This window comes from Bufo bufo, chromosome 7 (genome assembly GCF_905171765.1).
Source record: "Bufo bufo chromosome 7, aBufBuf1.1, whole genome shotgun sequence".
Lineage (NCBI taxonomy): Eukaryota > Metazoa > Chordata > Amphibia > Anura > Bufonidae > Bufo > Bufo bufo.
The window spans coordinates 82,742,764-82,767,586 of NC_053395.1; the positions used below are offsets into that span (position 1 = coordinate 82,742,764).

Consider the following 24,823-nt stretch of genomic DNA (forward strand, 5'->3'; position numbering starts at 1 on the left):
GCCCTCTCTTATGTCAGTCAAGAATGTGAAATGTCAGAACAATACCAGAGACAAGAAATGTTGGGAATGTGGCTAAGATGTATATAAACCTATCAATGGACTTCATCTTTAATGGCTTAAATATAAAATAAGCATAGTCTAGGTCAGTAATGGGCAGTTGGTGGCCTGAGGGCTAGATTCAGCCCACATGTGCATGAGGATAATTATCAGACATGCCCACTACTTTATATTCCTCTGCCCAAATACAAATAAGAGAAGAAGCAATCACCGTCTTCTTATGTTATGGGGACACTGAGGTATCTTTACCACCCAAAGTTTACCAAAGTTGCTTCGTGTGTATACAATATTATGTTTTACACATACTGTATGTATTTTTGCATGAGATATTTTTTTTTAAATGCCTGCTGTTTCTGCTCCTTCCATATGCCCCCCCCCCCAAAAAAAAAAAAAAAAAAAAAAAAAACCCAGTCCAAACTGGTTTTTAGCTAGATTAAATAATAAGAAAACATTCACTGGTCACAAATAAAGCTGTGTAAAATAGTCATAGTTGCTGGTGTCTCTTCTTTGAGACGAGTACCACATTTGAGGCTCTTACTTTATGGTTAGTTGACCTTTATTGGTTTAGGTGGATTAGTAGGTAGACATAGCTATATCATGAAACATGTTTCAAGGAAGAGAGCATATTTAAAAGAAGAAAAACTACCACAAGAGGACACAGTTTTAAATTAGAGGGGCAAAGGTTTAAAAGTAATATAAGGAAGTATTACTTTACTGAGAGAGTAGTGGATGCATGGAATAGCCTTCCTGCAGAAGTGGCAGCTGCAAATACAGTGGAGGAGTTTAAGCATGCATGGGATAGGCATAAGGCCATCCTTCATATAAGATAGGGCCGGGGGCTATCCATAGTATTCAGTATATTGGGCAGACTGGATGGGCCAAATGGTTCTTATCTGCCGACACATTCTATGTTTCTATGTTTCTATGTTTCTCTAACCAGTGGCTCTCAGGGCCATCTGCATGTAGTTTCAGAATCAGAATCAATTTATTTGGCCAAATAAGTTTGCACTTACAAGGAATTTGACTTGGCTGTTGCTTGACAGACACAAACAAAACAGTACAAGGACAGACAGCATGGATAGTGCAGGACAAGGACAGTATGTAGGTTTCAGTGGCAATAAACAGGGAGAAGTGTTCGTTTTCAGTTCTATGCTGTAATTTTTCAAGTCATAGCAGCTTTAGCGTGGTTCTGCATTAAGCAAGGCAACTGCCTTAGGGAAAAAGCTGTTCCTGTGCCCGGAAGTTTTAGTAGCCACTAAACGGTATCTCACTCCTGAAGGCATAGGCTGGAAGATGGAGTGAGCAGGATGAGAGGGGTCTAAGGCAATCTTAGCCGCCCTCTTTCTGCACCTGCTAGCGTGAAGATCCTGCAGGGAAGGTAAGCTACAACCAATTATCCTTTCCGCTGTTCGGATGATGCGCTGCAGTCCCACCTTTTCTAATACTGAGCAGGAACCGTATCATACAGTCATAGATGATGTCATGATGTATTTGATGATCGCGGTGTAGAACTGCACCATTCACTTTTGTGGTAGGCCAAACTTTTTCAGCTGTCGTAGGTGGTACATCCTCTGTTGCGCTTTCTTGATGATAGTGACAATATTGTTGTTCAATTTTAGGTTGTTGGAAATTGTGGTCCCAAGAAAATTGAATGACTCTACTTGGGTTACTGTAGATCCATTTATGATCAGGGGTAGGTGGTGGGGGAGAGATCTCGTAAAGTCTATCATCTCCATGGTCTTAAGAGCATTAAGTTCCAAGTTGTTGTTGCTGCACCAGGAGGAAAGCTTTCCCACTTCATGCCAATATGTAGACGCATCCCCATTTTGCATGAGACCAACTACTATTGTGTCATCTACAATCTTCAGAACCTTAACAGATAGGTCTGTGGAGATGCAGTGATTGGTGTACAGTAAGTAGAGCAGTGGGGAAAGCACACAGCCCTGGGGAGCATCAGTACTGACTGTCAAAGGGCTTGAGGTGTGTTTCCCAAGTCTAACCTGCTGTCTCCTGTCAGTTAAGAAATTGTTTATCTATTTGCAGATGGATTCAGGTATGCGTAGGTGGGAGAGCTTGCTGTGTAGCAGCGATAGTATTATGGTAATAAATGCAGAGCTGAAATCCACAAATAAAATTCTGGCATAGGTTCCTGGGGAGTCTAGATGTTCTAGTACATGATGCATACACGTTTACAGCATCATCTGAAGATCTATTAGACCTGTAGGCAAATTGCAGAGAGTCCAGCAGGTTTTCAGATAAGCTATTATCAGTTTTTCAAATGCTTTCATGACCAATGATGTAAGGGCAACAGGCCTATAGTCATTTAGACATGTGGGTTCAGATTTTTTAGGAACTGGGACAATGGTTGAGCGTTTAAAACAGGCAGGGACCATTGAGAGTTCCAGAGATGATTTAAATATGTCTGTGAAAACAAAGGCTAGCTGATCAGCAGAATTTCAGACATTTCGCAGACACAGAGTCTGGGCCGGCTTCTTTCTTAATATTTTGTCTTTTCAAAAGATTGTTTACATCTAATTGGCATAATGATAGTGGATGCCATTTTGGGGACAGGTCAGCAGATTGTGGCTGACATCCTGTGTTGTGTAGATGTTGACTGGCTGGAGTGCTCGGTTTGCCTGTTGGAACAGAGATGAAAATTATGCGAATTGACTAGGAGTGGATGGCTATTGCTGGTTGTATCAAACCTACAATAGAATGTGTTCAGCTCATTTGCAAGCTGCAGGTTATCTAATGATTGTGGGGCTTTCCTTCTGTAGTTGGTAATTTGATGTAGAGACTTCCATATTGTGAAAGACTCCATTGTGGAACATTTTTCTTCAAGTCTTTTTGAATAATATTTTTTTTTGTGGCAGTGATGGCCTTCTGCAGTCTGTATCTGGCAGCTTTGTAGAGGACTATATCGCCTGTACGATACACCCTTTCTTTATCGAGGCGCAGCTTCCTAAGATGCGATGTAAACCAGGGTTTATCGTTGTTGTACCTGGTGCACTTTTTGATGTGGATGCAGGACTCTTTGCAAAAGGTAATATATGATGTCACAGCGTCGGTGTATTCATTTAGGTCACAGGTGGATTCTTTGAATATATTCCAGTCTGTTGAATCAGAGCAGCTCTGTAGTTTTTCTACCACTTCACTAGTCCATATCTTGACTGGGGTCACTACAGGTTTGGCAGTTTTTAGTGTTTGTCTGTATGTTGGGATGAGCTGTATCACAGCATGATCAGTTGCCCAGAGCTGCTCTGCTGACAGAGTGATACGAATTCTTAGTCGAAGTGTAACAGTGGTCAAGTGTTTTACCTTCTCTAGTTGCGCTTGTGACTTGTTGCCTGTATTTAGGAAGTTCTTTGTTTAGGTCAGCACTGTTGCAATCCCCTAGTATGATAAAAAAAGAATCGGGGTACCTCCTTTCCGCCCCAGTGATTTGTTCTGCGAGTTCTTGGAGGGCAGGCTGCATGCATGTTTGTGGAGGGATGTACACAGCAACCAGAATAAATGAAGAAAACTCACGAGGTGAATAGTAGGGTCTGCAGTTTATGAAGAGTGTTTCCAGCCCAACCGAGCATGTCCTCTTAATAACTGTAACATCCATACACCACCTATTAATATAGGAGCAGAGTCCTCCACCTTTGGTTTCGCCAAAGATAAGCGGGTCCCGGGCCGGATCTGTATAGTGTAAATCCATTAATCTGCAGAGCATTGTCTGGAATAAGCTCAGACAGCCAGGATTCTGTGAAGCAAAGAGCAGCAGAGAGATAGAAATCCTTCTTTGTCCTGGTCAGTAGTTGAAGCTCATCTAGTTTGTTGCATATCAACCTAACATTAGAGAGTATGATTCCAGGTAGTGGAGAGCACAATGTTGAAAAACAAAAGCATATGAAACAAACAGAAAAAGAAAGAGCAACTTGCCGAGGCTGCCATCTCCAGGCGCCTCCCTTATTGCATTTCCTAGCTGTTTGCAGCTGCAGCTATTATTGTGCACCAGGTGTCCCAAAAATGTTATTGTATTAGTGTGTCAAAACTTCATCTCTGACATTTAACCCCTTAAGAACACTGAGATTTTCCATTTTTGTTTTTTACTCCCCTCCTTCCCATAGTCCAAACTTTTTTTTTTTTCCCATTCACATAGCCTTATGAGGGCTTATTTTTTGCAGGACAAGTTGGATTTTCTAACGGCACCATTTACGGTTGCGTAACATGTAGCAAGAAGCGGAAAAAAATCCAAATAGGGAAAAAACGCAATTCTGAGAGTGTACAGTGTAAAATAAATAAAATAAAAACCTATGAGGTAAAATTGACCTGTTATATTCATTTTCCAGGTCAGTACAGTTATAATGATACCACACTTGTATAATTTTTCTTGCGTTTTAATACTGAAAAAAAAAATTTAAACCTTTTTGGATTTTTTTTTTTTTATGACCATATTCTGACTCCTATAACTTTTTGTAGTTATGTGTACGGGTCTGTGTGAGGGCTAATTTTTTGTGGGACGATCTGTTCTTTTTAGTGATACCAATTTAAAGTGTGTGCGACTTTTTGATCACTTTTTATACAGGGAGTGCAGAATTATTAGGCAAGTTGTATTTTTGAGGATTAATTTTATTATTGAACAACAACCATGTTCTCAATGAACCCAAAAAACTCATTAATATCAAAGCTGAATATTTTTGGAAGTAGTTTTTAGTTTGTTTTTAGTTTTAGCTATTTTAGGGGGATATCTGTGTGTGCAGGTGATTATTACTGTGCATGATTATTAGGCAACTTAACAAAAAACAAATATATACCCATTTCAATTATTTATTTTTACCAGTGAAACCAATATAACATCTCAACATTCACAAATATACATTTCTGACATTCAAAAACAAAACAAAAACAAATCAGTGACCAATATAGCCACCTTTCTTTGCAAGGACACTCAAAAGCCTGCCATCCATGGATTCTGTCAGTGTTTTGATCTGTTCACCATCAACATTGCGTGCAGCAGCAACCACAGCCTCCCAGACACTGTTCAGAGAGGTGTACTGTTTTCCCTCCTTGTAAATCTCACATTTGATGATGGACCACAGGTTCTCAATGGGGTTCAGATCAGGTGAACAAGGAGGCCATGTCATTAGATTTTCTTCTTTTATACCCTTTCTTGCCAGCCACGCTGTGGAGTACTTGGACGCGTGTGATGGAGCATTGTCCTGCATGAAAATCATGTTTTTCTTGAAGGATGCAGACTTCTTCCTGTACCACTGCTTGAAGAAGGTGTCTTCCAGAAACTGGCAGTAGGACTGGGAGTTGAGCTTGACTCCATCCTCAACCCGAAAAGGCCACACAAGCTCATCTTTGATGATACCAGCCCAAACCAGTACTCCACATCCACCTTGCTGGCGTCTGAGTCGGACTGGAGCTCTCTGCCCTTTACCAATCCAGCCACGGGCCCATCAAGACTCACTTTAATTTCATCAGTCCATAAAACCTTAGAAAAATCAGTCTTGAGATATTTCTTGGCCCAGTCTTGACGTTTCAGCTTGTGTGTCTTGTTCAGTGGTGGTCGTCTTTCAGCCTTTCTTACCTTGGCCATGTCTCTGAGTATTGCACACCTTGTGCTTTTGGGCACTCCAGTGATGTTGCAGCTATGAAATATGGCCAAACTGGTGGCAAGTGGCATCTTGGCAGCTGCACGCTTGACTTTTCTCAGTTCATGGGCAGTTATTTTGCGCCTTGGTTTTTCCACACGCTTCTTGCGACCCTGTTGACTATTTTGAATAAAACGCTTGATTGTTCGATGATCACGCTTCAGAAGCTTTGCAATTTTAAGAGTGCTGCATCCCTCTGCAAGATATCTCACTATTTTTGACTTTTCTGAGCCTGTCAAGTCCTTCTTTTGACCCATTTTGCCAAAGGAAAGGAAGTTGCCTAATAATTATGCACACCTAATATAGGGTGTTGATGTCATTAGACCACACCCCTTCTCATTACAGAGATGCACATCACCTAATATGCTTAATTGGTAGTAGGCTTTCGAGCCTATACAACTTGGAGTAAGACAACATGCATAAAGAGGATGGTCAAAATACTCATTTGCCTAATAATTCTGCACGCAGTGTAAAGAAAATTATTGGGTAGTAGAAGTGACAAAAAATTGCAAATTGGCAGTTATTTTTTTTCCCATTACGCTATTTGCCATATGCCATTAATATTGTTATATTTTAATTGTATGGGCATTTTTTCGCAATTGGCAATGCCCATGATGTTTATTTTTTTTATTGGATAAGTATTTTTATTTTAAGGAAAGGGGGTGATTTGAACTTTTATTTATTTTTTATTTATTTTTTATATTTGTAAAAACCTTTTACTTTTTTTTGTCACCTTGGGTAACAATAACTGGCAAACATTAGATTGCCCATTGTGTTCATTGATTGTTCATCATTGAAGACTTCATTTGCACTATACCAATACAATGCTGCCACTTAGTGGCCTGTATTGGTATAGTCCTGAAATAAGCTCTAAAGCCTGCTTGAGGCTTCGGGCTATTTCATAGATATAACAAGTTCCCCGATCTTACTCGGGGAACGCTGTTACTGGAGCGGAAGTGCGCGACTTCCGCCTCCAGACTGCGAAAATGCAGTGGTCACATTGGACCACGGCATCTAAAAGGGGAAAATGTATGCGATCAGCCTTATGGCTGATCACATACAGTGGATATAAAAAGACCCCTGTTAAAATATCACATTTCTGTGATGTTAAAAAAATGAGAAAAAGATAAATCATTTCAGAACTTTTTCCACCTTTAATGTGACCGATAAACTGTAAAACTCAATTGAAAAACAAACTGAAATCTTTTAGGTAGAGGGAAGAAAAAATATAAAAATAAAATAATATGGTTGCATAAGTGTGCACATCCTTAAAGTACCGGTAATACTTTTTTGAAGCACCTTTTGATTTTATTACAGCACTCAGTCTTTTTGGGTATGAGTCTATCAGCATGGCACATTTTGACTTGGCAAGATTTGCCCACTCTTGTTTGCAAAACACTCCAAATCTGTCAGATTGCAAGGGCATCTTCTGTGCACAGACCTCTTCAGATCACCCCACAGATTTTCAATCGGATTCAGGTCTGGGCTCTGACTGGGCCATTCCAAAACTTTAATCTTCTTCTGGTGAAGCCATTCCTTTGTTGATTTGGATGTATGCTTTGGGTCGTTGTCATGCTGAAAGATGAAGTTCTTCTTTATGTTCAGCTTTCTAGCAGAAGCCTGAAGGTTTTGTGCCAATATTGACTGGTATTTGGAACTGTTCATAATTCCCTCTAGCTTAACTAAGGCCCCATTTCCAGCTAAAGAAAAACAGCCCCAAAGCATGATGCTGCCACCACCATGTTTCACTGTGGGTATGGTTTTTTTTTTAGTAATGCGCAGTGTTGTTTTTGCGCCAAACATATCTTTTGGAATTATGGACAAAAATTTTAACCTTGGTTCTATCAGACCATAACACCTTTTCCCACATGCTTTTGGGAGACTTCAGATGTGTATTTGCAAAATCTAGCCTGGCTTGGATGTTTTTCTTCGTAAGAAAAGGCTTTCGTCTTGCCACTCTACCCCATAGCCCAGACATATGAAGAATACGGGAGATTGTTGTCACATGTACCACACAGCCAGTACTTGCCAGATATTCCTGCAGCTCCTTTAATGTTGCTGTAGGCCTCTTGGTAGCCTCCCAGACCAGTTTTCTTCTCGTCTTTTCATCAATTTTGGAGGGATGTCCAGTTCTTGGCAATGTCACTGTTGTGCCATATTTTCTCCACTTGATGATGACTGTCTTCACTGTGTTCCATGGTAAATCTAATGTCTTGGAAATTCTTTTGTACCCTTCTCCTGACTGATACCTTTTAACAATGAGATCCCTCTGATGCTTTGGAAGCTCTCTGTGGACCATGGCTTTTGCTGTGGGATGCGACCAAGAAAATTTCAGGAAAGACCAACTAGAGCAGCTGAACTTCATTTGGGGTTAATCAGAGGCACTTTAAATGATGGCAGGTGTATGCTGACTCCTATTTAACATGATTTTGAATGTGATTGCTTAATTCTGAACACTCCTACATCCCCAGTTATAAGAGGGTCTGCCCACTTATGCAACCACATTATTTTAGTTTTTTTTGTTTTCTTCCCTTCACCTAAAATATTTCAGTTTGTTTTTCAATTGAGTGGTACAGTTTATAGGTCACATTAAAGGTGGAAAAAGTTCTGAAATGATTTATCTTTGTTTCATTTTTTTTACAGCACAGAAACCTGACATTTGATCAGGGGTGTGTAGACTTTTTATATCCACTGTACATGTGTCGCGGGTCTCTGCATTGGCGCCCGCTGCACGTGCGAGCGGGCGCCATGTTTGGGGACCGGACTTCGCCGTACATATATGGTGGAGGTACTTAAGGGGTTAAAAGCTATAGACACCTCCAACATAAAACGATATTGATAGATATGTTTGCAACCTGCTCATAGTTTCAGACTTCTCTCATATGGACATGTCCCTTCCAATAATACATACTGGATGGAAGGTATGTCCAGGATGCTGCTGACTTCACTAGCTTTCAAGTACACAACACATCTTTATCCCTCTACAAATCTCCCCTTCTACAGCTAACGAAGGGCTCTTCTTCTGGGTACTGACTGACTAATGCTAGGAGTTTGCAGTGGAGGTCTAGGTCCTCAGGATAGGTCATCAGCATCTGATCAGTGGGAGTCTGACACCCATGACCCCCACCGATCAGCTGTTTGGAAAGGCAGCGGCGCCCCCTTTCTCTACATTAACAATAAACAATAATAAATAAAAAAATCATAGACATTGCGATGTCCCAAAATGCCTGAACTATTAAAATGTATTTATCCTGCACATTGAATGCCATAGAATAAGATAAAAATCAATATGTATGATACACCATTTTTTGCCACTTCATCTCCCCCCAAAAACTGAATAAAAAGTTATAACAAATTTACACACCCTAAAATGGTATACCAAAAAAAATATACCCTTACATAGCTCCGTAGGTGTAAATATAAAAAGTTATGGGGGTGGGGGGCGGGGGTCAGAACCTAGAGAAGCATGGGGAAAAAATAATTATTTTTTTCAAAGTTTATTTTTAAGTATTAAAACGCAAAATGATATATGTGTGACATTTAACGTTGTGCGAACCTGCCTTTTGGCATGTTCGGGTTTTAAGTGAATTACGTAATGGATTGCGTTCTCACGGAATCCATAACATAATTCAATGCCGGGATTCCAAACGGAATGTCTTTCGAGGCATTACGTTTTGCATGCAGTCATAATACAAGTGTATAGCCAGCAGAACGGAACTTGCATGCTGGCATTGAATTATGTGATGGATTCTGTGAGAACAGAATCCATCACGTAATTCACTTAAATACCGAACCCAAACTCAAACCTGCCAAAAGGCAGGTTCACTCAACTCTAGTGGCATTGCTGTAATTTTACTGACCCGGAGAATAAAGGTAGCAGGTCAGTTTTAGAACATAGGGAATGTCGTAAAAACAACAAACCATAAAACTATGGCAGAATTGAATCAGTTTCACCACATTTGAATTTTTTTCCAGCTTCCTACTACATTGTATGCAATATAAAATGGTGAAAATTAGAAAGTACTACTTGTGCTGCAAAAAACAATCCCTTGTACAACTTTGTGAATGGAAAAATAAAAAAAGTTTCAGGAGTACAAAATGAAAACACAAAAACAAAATCAGTCCTTAAAGTGTAACTGTCATTCTTTTTATTTTTGTAAATATACTTTAATTACTGAAATCGTACATTTCAATTTGAAAAATAGCTCTAAAGTGGCCCATTTTGAGCCTTAGCAACGCTCCTCTGTCTTCTGTTTACATAACTGTGGAGACTTGCTCAACACTGACTGTGGTATGTAAACAGAAGACAGAGGAGCGTTGCTAAGGCTTAGAATGGGCCACTTTAGTGCTATTTTTGTAATTGAAATGTACGATATCAGTAATTAAAGCATATTACAAAAGTGGTCAGTATCACTACCCCTATACATCAGAAAATGAAAAAAAAAAGAATGACAGTTACACTTTATGGGGTTAATATTGGAGCCTTAATAAGATTTTGATTATAGAAGTGCTGCAGTATTTTTATGTTGATATGTAGTACGGAGTTTGAAGTTAAGAAGTGTGCATTATTAATTACACTAAGAGAAGGCAGAGGGAAAGCAAAGAGAGTACACTAAGCCAAGCCCAGTGTGCTGTTGGATCAGTGTCAGAAGCAGCAGAAGATCCAGCTACATGAAGGAGTTACATAGACTCTACAACAGTAAAATTGTAGGAAGTTGTTCTCAAATACTTTTTATAAAGTTGCCTATGTTATGATTTAGCAAGCAAATGATCAATAAAAAAAATCAGTGCAAGAGTGTCTGTAACCTTTAACACTGGGGTAAAAGCCATATAATGCAGTCACTATTAGGCTTTCCCATACTGCTTTTGCTTTTTCCCTTCAGTGTGGGTCAACACCATCTATATACACTCACCTAAAGAATTATTAGGAACACCTGTTCTATTTCTCATTAATGCAATTATCTAGTCAACCAATCACATGGCAGTTGCTTCAATGCATTTAGGGATGTGGTCCTGGTCAAGACAATCTCCTGAACTCCAAACTGAATGTCAGAATGGGAAAGAAAGGCGATTTAAGCAATTTTGAGCGTGGCATGGTTGTTGGTGCCAGACGGGCCGGTCTGAGTATTTTACAATCTGCTCAGTTACTGGGATTTTCACGCACAACTATTTCTAGGGTTTACAAAGAATAGTGTGAAAAGGGAAAAACATCCAGTATGCGGCAGTCCTGTGGGCAAAAATGCCCTGTGGATGCTAGAGGTCAGAGGAGAATGGGCCAACTGATTCAAGCTGATAGAAGAGCAACGTTGACTGAAATAACCACTCGTTACAACCGAGGTATGCAGCAAAGCATTTGTGAAGCCACAACACGCACAACCTTGAGGCGGATGGGCTACAACCGCAGAAGACCCCACCGGGTACCACTCATCTCCACTACAAACAGGAAAAAGAGGCTACAATTTGCACGAGCTCACCAAAATTGGACTGTTGAAGACTGGAAAAATGTTGACTGGTCTAATGAGTCTCGATTTCTGTTGAGACATTCAAATGGTAGAGTCCGAATTTGGCGTAAACAGAATGAGAACATGTATCCATCCTCTGGCTACTTCCAGCAGGATAATGCACCATGTCACAAAGCTCGAATCATTTCAAATTGGTTTCTTGAACATGACAAGGAGTTTACTGTACTAAAATGGCCCCCACAGTCACCAGATCTCAATCCAATACAGCATCTTTGGGATGTGGTGGAACGGGAGCTTTGTGCCCTGGATGTGCATCCCTCAAATCTCCATCAACTGCAAGATGCTATCCTATCAATACTGGCCAACATTTCTAAAGAATGCTATCAGCACCTTGTTGAATCAATGCCACGTAGAATTAAGGCAGTTCTGAAGGCAAAAGGGGGTCCAACACCGTATTAGTATGGTGTTCCTAATAATTCTTTAGGTGAGTGTATATACAGTACAGACCAAAAGTTTGGACACACCTTCTCATTCAAAGAGTTTTCTTTATTTTCATGACTATGAAAATTGTAGATTCACACTGAAGGCATCACAACTATGAATTAACACATGTGGAATTATATACATAACAAACAAGTGTGAAACAACTGAAAATATGTCATATTCTAGGTTCTTCAAAGTAGCCACCTTTTGCTTTGATTACTGCTTTGCACACTCTTGGCATTCTCTTGATGACCTTCAAGAGGTAGTCCCCTGAAATGGTTTTCACTTCACAGGTGTGCCCTGTCAGGTTTAATAAGTGGGATTTCTTGCCTTATAAATGGGGTTGGGACCATCAGTTGCCTTGAGGAGAAGTCAGGTGGATATACAGCTGATAGTCCTACTGAATAGACTGTTAGAATTGGTATTATGGCAAGAAAAAAGCAGCTAAGTAAAGAAAAACGAGTGGCCATCATTACTTTAAGAAATGAAGGTCAGTCAGCCTAAAAATTGGGAAAACTTTGAAAGTAAGGGCTATTTGACCATGAAGGAGAGTGATGGGGTGCTGCGCCAGATGACCTGGCCTCCACAGTCACCGGACCTGAACCCAATCGAGATGGTTTGGGGTGAGCTGGACCGCAGAGTGAAGGCAAAAGAGCCAACGAGTGCTAAGCATCTCTGGGAACTCCTTCAAGACTGTTGGAAGACCATTTCAGGGGACTACCTCTTGAAGCTCATCAAGAGAATGCCAAGAGTGTGCAAAGCAGTAATCAAAGCAAAAGGTGGCTACTTTGAAGAACCTAGAATATGACATATTTTCAGTTGTTTCACACTTGTTTGTTATGTATATAATTCCACATGTGTTAATTCATAGTTTTGATGCCTTCATAGTCATGAAAATAAAGAAAACTCTTTGAATGAGAAGGTGTGTCCAAACTTTTGGTCTGTACTGTGTGTGTGTGTGTGTGTGTGTGTATATATATATATATATATATATATATATATATATATACACACACACACACACACACACACACACACACACACATACATACATACACACACACCCACATCAGCTCACCAAATCCAAGTGTGTTACTGTAATAGGATGACACTATTTCAAGAAGTCAGTTAATGAAATTACTTCCCTCCTAGATATTCCCTGATAAGCTATGAGCGGTGTTATAGCAAGCTGGGTGAGTACAGTTATGTTCAAAATAATAGCAGTGTGTTTAAAAAAGTGAATAAAGCTCAAAATCCTTCTAATAGATTTGATTTCCATACACACAAATGCATTGGGAACACTACACAATCTATTCCAAATCAAAACATGAAGAAAAATATATCAAATTTGTGCTCCTCTAAAAAAAGTTCTTATTTACAAACTCAAACATTCACTATATAAACAAATTTTTTTTGAAGATTTTGTTTTCCTTTGAATCACTTAACTAATATTTAGTTGTATAACCACTGTTTCTGAGAACTACTGTTCATCTGTGTTGCATGGAGTCAACCAACTTCTGGCACATATGAACAGGTATTCCAGCCAAGGATGATTGGACTACATTCCACAGTTCTTCTAATTTCTTGGTTTTGCCTCAGAAACTGCATTTTTGATGTCACTCCACAAGTTTTCTATTGGATTAAGATCCGGGGATTGGGCTGGCCACTCCACAACGTCAATCCTGTTGGTCTGGAACCAAGATGTTGCACATTTACTGGTGTGTTTGGGGTCGTTGTCTTGTTGGAACACCCATTTCAAGGGCATTTCCTCTTCAGCATAAGGCAGCATGACCTCTTCAAGTATTCTGATGTATTCAAACTGATCCATGATATGCGATAAATATGTCCAACACAGTAGTATGAGAAACATCCCCATATCATGATGCTTGCGCCACCATGCTTCACTGTCTTCACAATGTACAGTGGCTTGAATTCAGTGTTTAGGGGGCTGTCTGACAAACTGTCTGCGGCCACTAGACCCAAAAAGAACAATCTTACTTTCATCAGTCCACAAAATGTTGCGCCATTTCTCTTTAGGCCAGTCAATGTGCTCTTTGGCATATTGTAACCTCTTCATCACATGTCTTTTTTTCAACAGTGGGACTTTGCGGGGGCTTCTTGCAGATAGCTTGGCTTCACATAGGAGTCTTCTAATTGTAACAGCACAGGTAACTTTAGACCTTCTTTGATCTTCCTGTAGCTGATTGTTGGCTGAGTCCTTGCCATTTTGGCTATTCTTCTATCCATTATGTTTTGGTTGCCATTTTAAAGCATTTGCGATCATTTTAGCTAAGCAGCCTATCATTTTCTGCACTTCTTTATATGTTTTCCGCTCTCCAATCAACTTTTTAATCAAGATACGCTGTTCTTCTGAACCAACCCTTTTTCTTTAGAATTTCAGAGAGAAATCCACTGTAACCAGCATGTATAACATTTGCTTCCTTCCTTCCTTAAATAAGGGCAATAATTGCCACCTGTTTTTCAAAGAATGAATGACCTCACTCATTGAACTCCACACTGCTAATATTTTGAACATGCCCCTTTCAATTAGTGAATCAATTACACAGAATCAGCAGCATGCATGTCATCACTGTTGGGTCTGTTGGACTTCTATTACTCTACTACACATGCTAGTAAATTATTTGCCATGTAGAAATATAATTTCTACAAAAAAAAGTGATTGATCAGGTTAGTGATGTCTGACTGCTATTATTTTGAACACAACTGTACGTGTACAGGGACCACAGCAACCCAGCCACAAAGTGGCAGACCTCATAGAGTTAAAAAGCAGGGTCACTGAAGCAGATAGTGCACAAAAGTCACCAATGCTCCTCTAATTCAATAGGTGTAGAGTCCCAAACCTCCTTTGGTATTACCAACAGCACAAAACTGTGCACCATGAGCTTCATGGTATAGGGTTCCCTGGCCGAGCAGCTGCAGGCAATCCTCATATCGCCAAGTACAATGTCAAGCGTTGGATGAAGTGGTGCAAAGCAGACGGCCACTGGACTCTAGAGCAGAGACAGTATTGCAGTCTGATGGACGAGTCTTGGATTTGCTGATGCCAGGAGAACATGATCTGATCTGCATTGCGCCAACTATAAAGTTTGGTGGAAGAGGGATAATGGTATGAGGTTATTTCTCAGTGGTTGTCCTAGGCCTCTTAGTTCCAGTGAAGGAAAATCTTAATGCACCAGCAAACCAAACATTTTGGGCAATTGTATACTTCGAACTTTGTGTCAACAGTTTGAGGAAGGCTTTTTTCTGCTCCAGTATGACAAAGCAAGGTCCACAAAACTATGGTTGGGTGAATTTGGTGTGGAAGAACTTGACTAGTCCTGAACTCAACTTTACTGAACACCTACCTTAGGGATTCATTAGAACAGAGATTGCGAGCCAGGTCATCTCATCCAACATCAGTGTCTGACCTCAGTCTGGATTATTGGGCAAAAATTCCCATAGATAAATTCCAAAATCTTGCAGGAAGCCTTCCCAGAAGAGTGGAAGCTGTTTTAGCAGCAAAGGAGTGGGAAAGGACTACCTCCATATGGATACAAAATGATAATGGAATGTCATAAAAGCTCCTGTAGGTGGAAAGTGTGGGTGTCGCAATACTTTTGTCCATATAGTGTGTGTAATTATATATTATACAGGGTGGGCCATTTATATGGATACACCTTAATAAAATGGGAATGGTTGGTGATATTAACTTCCTGTTTGTGGCACATTAGTATATGTGAGGGGGGAAACTTTTCAAGATGGGTGGTGACCATGGCGGCCATTTTGAAGTCAGACATTTTGAATCTAACTTTTGTTTTTTCAATAGGAAGAGGGTCATGTGACACATCAAACTTATTGGGAATTTCACAAGGAAAACAATGGTGTGCTTGGTTTTAATGTAACTTTATTCTTTCATGAGTTATTTACAAGTTTCTGACCACTTATAAAATGTGTTCAATGTGTTGCCCATTGTGTTGGATTGTCAATGCAACCCTCTTCTCCCACTCTTCACACACTGATAGCAACACCGCAGGAGAAATGCTAGCACAGGCTTCCAGTATCCGTAGTTTCAGGTGCTGCACATCTCGTATCTTCACAGCATAGACGATTGCCTTCAGATGATACGAGATGTGCAGCACCTGAAACTACGGATACTGGAAGCCTGTGCTAGCATTTCTCCTGCGGTGTTGCTATCAGTGTGTGAAGAGTGGGAGAAGAGGGTTGCATTGACAATCCAACACAATGGGCAGCACATTGAACACATTTTATAAGTGGTCAGAAACTTGTAAATAACTCATGAAAGAATAAAGTTACGTTAAAACCAAGCACACCATTGTTTTTCTTGTGAAATTCCCAATAAGTTTGATGTGTCACATGACCCTCTTCCTATTGAAAAAACAAAAGTTGGATTCAAAATGGCCAACTTCAAAATGGCCGCCATGGTCACCACCCATCTTGAAAAGTTTCCCCCCTCACATATACTAATGTGCCACAAACAGGAAGTTAATATCACCAACCATTCCCATTTTATTAAGGTGTATCCATATAAATGGCCCACCCTGTATATTATATAATATATACACACACACACACACTCAAATCACATTACGGTATGACCACTTTCTAGTTTCTACTAAGTTAACAGCGTGTAACTTATGAAGGAAGTCATTTGTCGTGAGCTGGCTTGGTGGTATAAGGTGTGCGATAGGCTGTCTGCACATATATCCCTCGTTGTTGTCATGGATGAAAGGGATGATTTATCAGAGTAGCAACAAAGGATGACTTTTGGGCCAAGGGTGACAGTTTTTCTGAAACTGTGCAGTTTGTGAACTGTTTGCGTGCTGCTGTAGTGAAAATGTATCATGAGTGGACAAATGGCACCACTGTGAATAAGTGATGTGGAAACTGAAAAGCACTTGGTGCCATTAATGTGAAAGGTGAACGTCGGCTACGAAGGTGCACAAGGGCAGACCGACATGCTACAGTGGAGCAGCTCACCACCAAAATGAACCAGGGGTCTCCCAGATGTGTGTCTGAAACAACAGTTCAGTATAGTCCTCAAAAGCAGACAGATGGTAACTGCACTTCTGTTAACAAAGTTGAATTGGCAGAAAAGGCTTCAATATTTGCAGCAGTATGGGAATTGGATCTCTGCTGATTGGCAAAGGGTTGCCTTCTCCAATGAGTCATGTTTGCTGCTTCATCAAACATGTCAAGCAACAAACATCGGAGAACAAACATCTTGCAACTATTGCTGGAAGAACACAAGCTGGTGGTGGCAGTGTTATGGTCTAGGGAATGTTTAGTGGAATTCTCTGGGCCTACTCATCCATGTGGAAGGCACGCTCAACCAATTTACATATGAATCCATCCTTGCAGATCTCATACACCCATACCTGAAGATTGTCTTCCTTGGGGAAGATGGGATCTTACAGCAAAACAATGCGACACACCACATGGCTAGAAATGTCCAACACTGCTGTCCATGCTACACGCAGCAGTCACTCTGGATATTAGCTGGTGTCATAATAATGTGACTCGACTATGTGTGTGTGTATGATATATATATATATATATATATCTCAGACATTACAAACAATGTTTATTTTTTGTCCAGCACAATACAAGGTTTCGCAGTTAAACCATCACTTGGAGTGAACCTGTAGTACATAAAGCATAACTAAACAATAAAGAAACACCTGCCCATCTGGACGCTAACTATACAGAGACTTCTGTCTCTCACCTATGCCTTCTGCATGTCAGGGGTATCAGGCTTTGCACAGCCACACGGTCAAACAGCCACCATGCTCTGACACTGACGGAGGCTCTGAGGCCTCTATTTATTCACCAATAAAGATCCCAGTAGTCACACCTGGGCTTGCCTAAGGCTGGGGAAAGTGATGACCTGTGTGTGTGTGTGGAGAAGGGGGGGGGGGGCATATCCCACTATCAACTTACATGCCCTTCCATTAGAATCCAGCCCATGAAATCTTAAACAACAGGCCTCAGCAAACTATGTTTTGTAGAGACAGCATAGCTTTCTGGTTTCCATTTTTATCTCACCCAGCTGAGCATTCTGGGTGAGCTCCTTACTAACACACACACACACACACACACATATATATATATATATATATATATATACTACTAGATAGCCCATCCCAGGACAGTGAGTGTAATAGAAAATACATAAACTTAAAAACAGTTCTTGTTCTTGAATCTATATATTTATTATATATATATATATATATATATATATATATATATATATATATATATCCATGCTCACAAAAATTACTTTGTTGAATTAGGAACAATAGTTGTAATGCAAAGGCATCAGCTATTTTGAATACATAAAATACCCAGGACAAATCAATGTAAGGTCCCTTTGCATGTCACCACTCTGGCCTATTTTTCATAGCAGCGATTACAGCCTCCATGTTTACAGGGAATCTGTCACCATAAAAAAATGCAATTTAAGCTGCAGACAGCATGTTATAGAGCAGGAGGAGCTGAGCAGACCTGGATATAGTTTTATGGGTAAAGGTTCAGTATAACATGTAATTTATACATTTATATTCCTGCTCGTTCTGGGCTTTGAAGTTAAGCAGGCGGTCCTATTAGTGACAGCTATCTCTGTATACACAGTTATAGAGGGAAGGCTGTCAAGCACTGATAGGACCGCCTCCTTGACCGAGAATGAGCAGGAATTTAAATGAATGAAATACAAGTTATACTGAATCTTTTATCATAAAACTATATATCAATCTGCTCAGCTCCTCCTGCTCTATAACAGGCTGCCTGCAGCTGATATACCATGTTCAACGTGACAGGTTTCCTTTAAGGGTATGGGTATGATGCCACAAGGTTTGCACACCTGGATTTGGGTATTTTTGCCATTCAGTAATTCGGGGAAATTAAAGTACTAACTGGAATGGGTGGACTGATTTTAATTTAGAATTTTACTTCCACCCAGCTGACAAAAACATCAAGGAAGATGCTCTGTCCCGCTCGTTTGATTCCTTGGACCAGCAAAAGGAACCCCAGTACATTATCAAACCTGCTTGCCTGATTACTTTGGCCAACTACTGGTCAATGACATTCCTCCAGAAAGGACCTTCCTGCCACCTGCCAAAAGGAGATGTATACAAGCCTGGGGGCATGACTCCAAACTGGCTGGTCATCCAGGGATTCGCAAGACTTTAGAACTTTTATCATGCTTCTACTGGGGGCACACACTTCCAAAAGATGTGCATGATTACATGTCTGCCTGCATTGTCTGTGCTCAGAATAAAATCTTCAGAACCAAACAACCCATGCTGTTGTTACCTCTTCCCATTCCCAACGCCGGGTGGCAACAAATTGGCATGGCTTGTGTTTACTGAGCTTCCACCCTCTGCTGGACGTACAGCTATCTGGGTGGTTGTGGACCGGTTCTCCAAGATGGCTCACTTCGTCCTTTTACCTGGATTGCCCTGGGCCACAAAACTTGCTAAATTATTCGTAGAGCACATATTCCGGTTGCATGGACTACCTTTGCACATAGTTTCTGATCGTGGAGTTCAGTTTACCCCTAAGCTGTGGATGGCTATTTGCCAACTACTCGAGATTGAATTACACTTTTCTTTGCGGTATCACCCCCAGACCAATGGGCAGGTAGAGTGGGTCAATCAGATATTAGAGAACTATGTCCGGCACTTTGTCTCTGCCCAACATGACAACTGGGTACAACAGTTTTCCTATAATATCCATTCTTATTCGTTTATGGACAACACCCTCGTACCCCTCTCACTGTTCCCATGTCTTCCTGCTGCAGATTCTTCTTTTAGAGATTTCTTGAAGGTTTGGCGTCAGACCAAACACTTTATTAGCAAGGCTGTGACTCGTATGAAAGTAAATGCTGATAAAAAACGAAGAAGACCTAAGTCTAAAAATATCTGTTTAAAGATCCCTAGTTTCAAATTCACCCCTACGTGAGGTCTGATTAACAATGGGGGTCTAAGCTGAGCTGTGATGAGAATTTTTTTTTTCTTATTTTATATATACACACACGTCACTATATATCCTGCAAAGCATTATTATATTTGGGGTATATAAAATATCAGTTGCCTTTAGATTCATTCCACCAATGTGGCAGTATATTAAAAGCAATAAAAAACATGTGGCTTAATGTCATCAGTATAGATGAAAATTAATAGAACTGTTATAAAGCACTAATAGTAGCAGATAAAGTGTAAATCTTTTATTCTACAGTTTGACGGAAATCAATATTTGTGATGGATACCTCTTGGTTTTAAGACATCATATGTGCAATAAATCTTGTTAAGCTAGAAAAGAACTATAAGTCTTCTAGCCTGAAAACCTATTCTCTGAATTTAAAATAGAACATAAGAAACAAGAACAAAGTGGCTCTTTAAAAAAAAACAAAAAAAACAAAAACACTATAATACATACAATTATGTAAGGATGGTTTTGTTTTCCCATTTTTAAAAACGCAGTGTTGCATAATACATAATACTCTACAGGGTGGGCCATTTATATGGATACACCTTAATAAAATGGTAATGGTTGGTGATATTAACTTCCTGTTTGTGGCACATTAGTATATGTGAGGGGGGAAACTTTTCAAGATGGGTGGTGACCATGGCGGCCATTTTGAAGTCGGCCATTTTGAATCCAACTTTTGTTTTTTCAATGGGAAGAGGGTCATGTGACACATCAAACTTATTGGGAATTTCACAAGAAAAACAATGGTGTGCTTGGTTTTAACGTAACTTTATTCTTTCATTAGTTATTTACAAGTTTCTGACCACTTATAAAATGTGTTCAATGTGCTGCCCATTGTGTTGGATTGTCAATGCAACCCTCTTCTCCCACTCTTCACACACTGATAGCAACACTGCAGGAGAAATGCTAGCACAGGCTTCCAGTATCCGTAGTTTCAGGTGCTGCACATCTCATATCTTCACAGCATAGACAATTGCCTTCAGATGACCCCAAAGATAAAAGTCTAAGGGGGTCAGATCGGGAGACCTTGGGGGCCATTCAACTGGCCCACGACGACCAATCCACTTTCCAGGAAACTGTTACTGGAAGCCTGTGCTAGCATTTCTCCTGTGGTGTTGCTATCAGTGTGTGAAGAGTGGGAGAAGAGGGTTGCATTGACAATCCAACACAATGGGCAGCACATTGAACACATTTTATAAGTGGTCAGAAACTTGTAAATAACTCATGAAAGAATAAAGTTACGTTAAAACCAAGCACACCATTGTTTTCCTTGTGAAATTCCCAATAAGTTTGATGTGTCACATGACCCTCTTCCTATTGAAAAAACAAAAGTTGGATTCAAAATGGCCGACATGGTCACCACCCATCTTGAAAAGTTTACCCCCTCACATATACTAATGTGCCACAAACAGGAAGTTAATATCACCAACCATTCCCATTTTATTAAGGTGCATCCATATAAGTGGCCCACCCTGTAGTTTGCAGTCACAATTTTTAGATTTACTAGAATTACTAATAAAACGAATTTTACTTCAATTACCATAAATAGTTTGTACTTACAGCAAACTCTTTTACACCTCTTAGTGGTGTTTTTGCATAGTTCCATAGTTTTATCACAGACACTTTGGTTGGTTGATCAAAAACAACATAGATTCGATTAACCTAATGAGAAAAAAACCTGCATCAATTAAAAAGATAAAAGCCTTTACATATTGACTAGTTTTTAATTACGGTAAATCTTTACTCTATACTACAGCAGAACCATGTTAGTGAAGTCCTAATTTCAAAAACAGAAAATAACTTATCTCGATATTATATAAAATGACACATTTTTATTTATCTGAGTAGAATGAAGAGGGCTCATCTCTCGTTATTATTATTATTTATTATTAAAGCACCATTCATTCCATAGCGCTGTACATATGAAAAGGGGTATGCATACATAATACAGACAATTGCACTAAGCATAAACAAGTTGTATCTGTTTCTCCAGGCTCAGTGCCGTACATAAATGTGTGGCTGTGCTTGGTATTGCAGCTTAGCCTTCAAGGGCTGAGGTACGGTACCAAGCAGAGCCACACTCATATAATGGTCATTGTGCCTTGAAAAACTCAACAGTTGGACCCAACCTCTGGGATCAATGCTGCTTCATAAAATGAAGGCCAAAGTTTGGGTTTTCGTCTACACAACAAAGCTCCACAAGTTCATGGTGTAGCCTTTCCGTTGCCTTCACAGTAGGTGACTGGGAGCGTTAAAATGCAGGGAAACATGGAGGTGTCACAGGATGTATAAACCCCTTCATTCTAATGATCAGGCATGTACAGTGGTGCTTGAAAGCCTGCGACCCCTTTACAATTCTCTACATTTCTGCACAGAGGCCGTGGCCTCTTCAAATAGCTGGTCCATGGGGTTGCTGGGTCTTGGGTCCCTGCCAATTAATGACCTATTCTGGAGGTAGGTCATCAATATCAAAATCTCACACAACCTTTTTAACTAGTGCACTATTAGCCATGATATTTTGCAAAAAATCCAAACAATTAATGACTAGCTCAGGTGACAATGATTGTATATCACATCATTAGAAAACTCTTCTTGTAATCTGTACATCATCTGTATAATCTACACCCTGCAACTGCTCACCTCTTGGCACACATGAGACACATTAACACCCCCCCCCCCTCTCAAGGAGACTTACCACAGACCTGAGTCTCTGTGGAAAAATTGAAAAAAATAATAAAATAAAATTATAAACTATCTCTGGTGCCATCCTCCCGCAGGGTGACGCCCTAGGCACAGGACCTCAAGTGCCAAACTATAAATAAGACCTTGTCCGTAAGTCTACATATTTTGGAGATATTCCCTAGGCATGTGGAGCTATGGCAATGCTTTACAGACTTCTGTGGGTGCAATATTATGGCATAATATCGTCATACACAATAGTCCTAACGGTTCCTATAAAATAACAGCTTGCTCAGAGAAACATCTAACGTTCATCTCTAATGCTTATCTACCAAACTTTTCCTCTTTTTTTGTACATTTATTAAAATGTATTTGATATTTACGGTTAAATACTGTTTGCACATATATTATAGAAAATATAAAATGTCCCACAGTATATTGTGTGCAAGATTGGAAGGTGCTATGTGCAAACCAAAGATCATGAAATACTTTTTATAGAAACCTGGCCGTTGCGCTGTACTTGGTTCACTTTCAGAATTTGACTTTACTTCCCTTTATCACGTCTCATAAAGGCCTGTCTTATCAGAGTCATAAAAATTGAACTTGCCTCCAATCACAACATTCATTCTCCAACATACTTTGAGAATGCTGTGAGAAATGATACTTTATAATAAATAGTGAAGGATTCTGCTATGATTTTAACACCTTACACTGCTAAATAATTAGGGGGCATGGCCTAATTGTATTCCTATTACTGTTGCAGTGTATCATAGAACATATCAACAGATTTCAAAGTCAGTTCCCTATTGGGACAAATAAAAAGTGTAAAAAAAATTAAGACATTTTAAAATATAAGAAAATATAAAAAAAAAAATCCCCCTTAAAAAATGTTTCATTATGTAAAAAAAAAAAGTTCACATAATTGGTGCCACTGTTCCTGTAATGACCAAACTATAAAAGTAGTGCAATATTTCTGAATGTCATAATAAATGGAAATAAAAAACAGTCCCAGAACTCGTCTACGACTCTCAAAATATGTTGCCAAAAAATGATTTGATCCGCCTTATTAACCCAAAGCTCCAACGAAGGTATGTCTTCTGATGGCCGGAATAAGTAAGTAATAAGCTGCTGCTAGTAGTTGCTTTAAGAGCCTGAAATTCAGGATGTGTACTCGTGAGGGTGTAGATTGAGAAGAGCCAATTCAGGGACCATAGGTATATGAATTCTAGATATTCTACTACAGGAATGAAAGATGTCCGACCACCATTGGTTGATTTTATTGCAAACAACAGGTAATTTTCCTTTAAAAACATAAAGAAAACAATGGTGGAATCACTGTTTTTGCTCCTAACGTTCCCAGAGTTAAAAGTTGATTAGAAGTTGTTTGCATCCAGAATGGTGCCACGGAAAAATACAACTCGTACTACACACACACAAAAAATCCCTGGAAAAATAAAAGTTATGCCTTTTGAAATGTCAAAATAAAAAAACTCCTGACAGACATTCATAAGGACAGCTGTGGTGTTGGAAAAATGAACTTTAAATGCAACGGGCGTTGCATTGGGGGCAGACCACAGGCTGTCGTACTTCAGGCTCAGTGTATAAGCTGCTCCCCTCTGCTGGGGGCGACAACTATGGCGGTCTCCTGGGTGGCCGCATCCTTGAAGGAAACCTGTCACCATGAAAATGCCGTACAATCTGCAGGCAGCATGTTATGGAGCAGGAGGAGCTGAGCAGATTGATATACAGTGGTCCCTTAAGTTACAATATTAATTGGTTCCAGGACGACCATTGTATGTTGAAACCATTGTAAGTTGAGTAATCAGTTACAAAGCCCCAAAATATCATCCAAGATCAGAGAAAATGAAGATTTAAGAACAATAAGCAGATAACTAAGACAGATTAATCAAGTCCTTACATATAACAGTCGGGAATATCTGCTAACTAGCAACTAATACAACTATTTTGCCAGAGAAGTGGTGATTGCTTGGATCTGAGTCTGAGGCATTGTATGTTGAGTCTGGTTTCAACTTATGATGGGTCAGAAAAGACCATTGTATGTTGAAAATATTGTATCCTGAGGCCATTGTATCTTGAGGGACCACTGTATAGTTTTATGGGAAATACTTCAATAAAGCTAGAAATGTATTTATTTAAATTCCCACTCATTCTGGGTTTTGCAGTCCAGGAGGCGGTCCCATCAGTGATTAACATCTTTCCATCTATGACTGTGTATACAGAGAGAGCTGTCAATCACTAATAGGACCACCTCCTGGACTCTAGAGCCCAGAATGAGCAGGAATTTAAATGTATAAATTACTAGCAGGATGACTCGGCTTTGCATGGGTATATTTCATCTATTTTATTTAATGTCTGTGTGTGAGGTTAAAAGATATCCATAGTGTTCTCCATCACAGTGACCTCTACAGCACCCGGCCCCTTTAACAGTGGCTTCCACAGTACCCTGCTCTCTTAACAATGACCTCCAGA

The 24,823-nt window shown here is 39.8% G+C and overlaps 1 protein-coding gene and 1 long non-coding RNA gene across 3 annotated transcripts in view; one reads left to right on the top strand and one right to left on the bottom strand.

Moving 5' to 3' along the window:
- Nucleotides 1-24,823, bottom strand: part of LOC121008919 (katanin interacting protein) — a 311,559-nt gene that overhangs the window by 33,307 nt on the left and 253,429 nt on the right. For both annotated transcript variants that reach the window (XM_040441686.1, XM_040441685.1), the window contains one exon: nt 21,215-21,316. In XM_040441686.1, the coding sequence (XP_040297620.1) occupies nt 21,215-21,316 (102 nt within the window). The remainder of the gene's footprint in view (nt 1-21,214; nt 21,317-24,823) is intronic.
- On the top strand, nt 5,091-24,267 carry LOC121008920. The gene is made up of 3 exons (XR_005780641.1): nt 5,091-5,101; nt 15,480-15,485; nt 24,083-24,267. It is a non-coding gene; the product is annotated as an uncharacterized LOC121008920 (long non-coding RNA).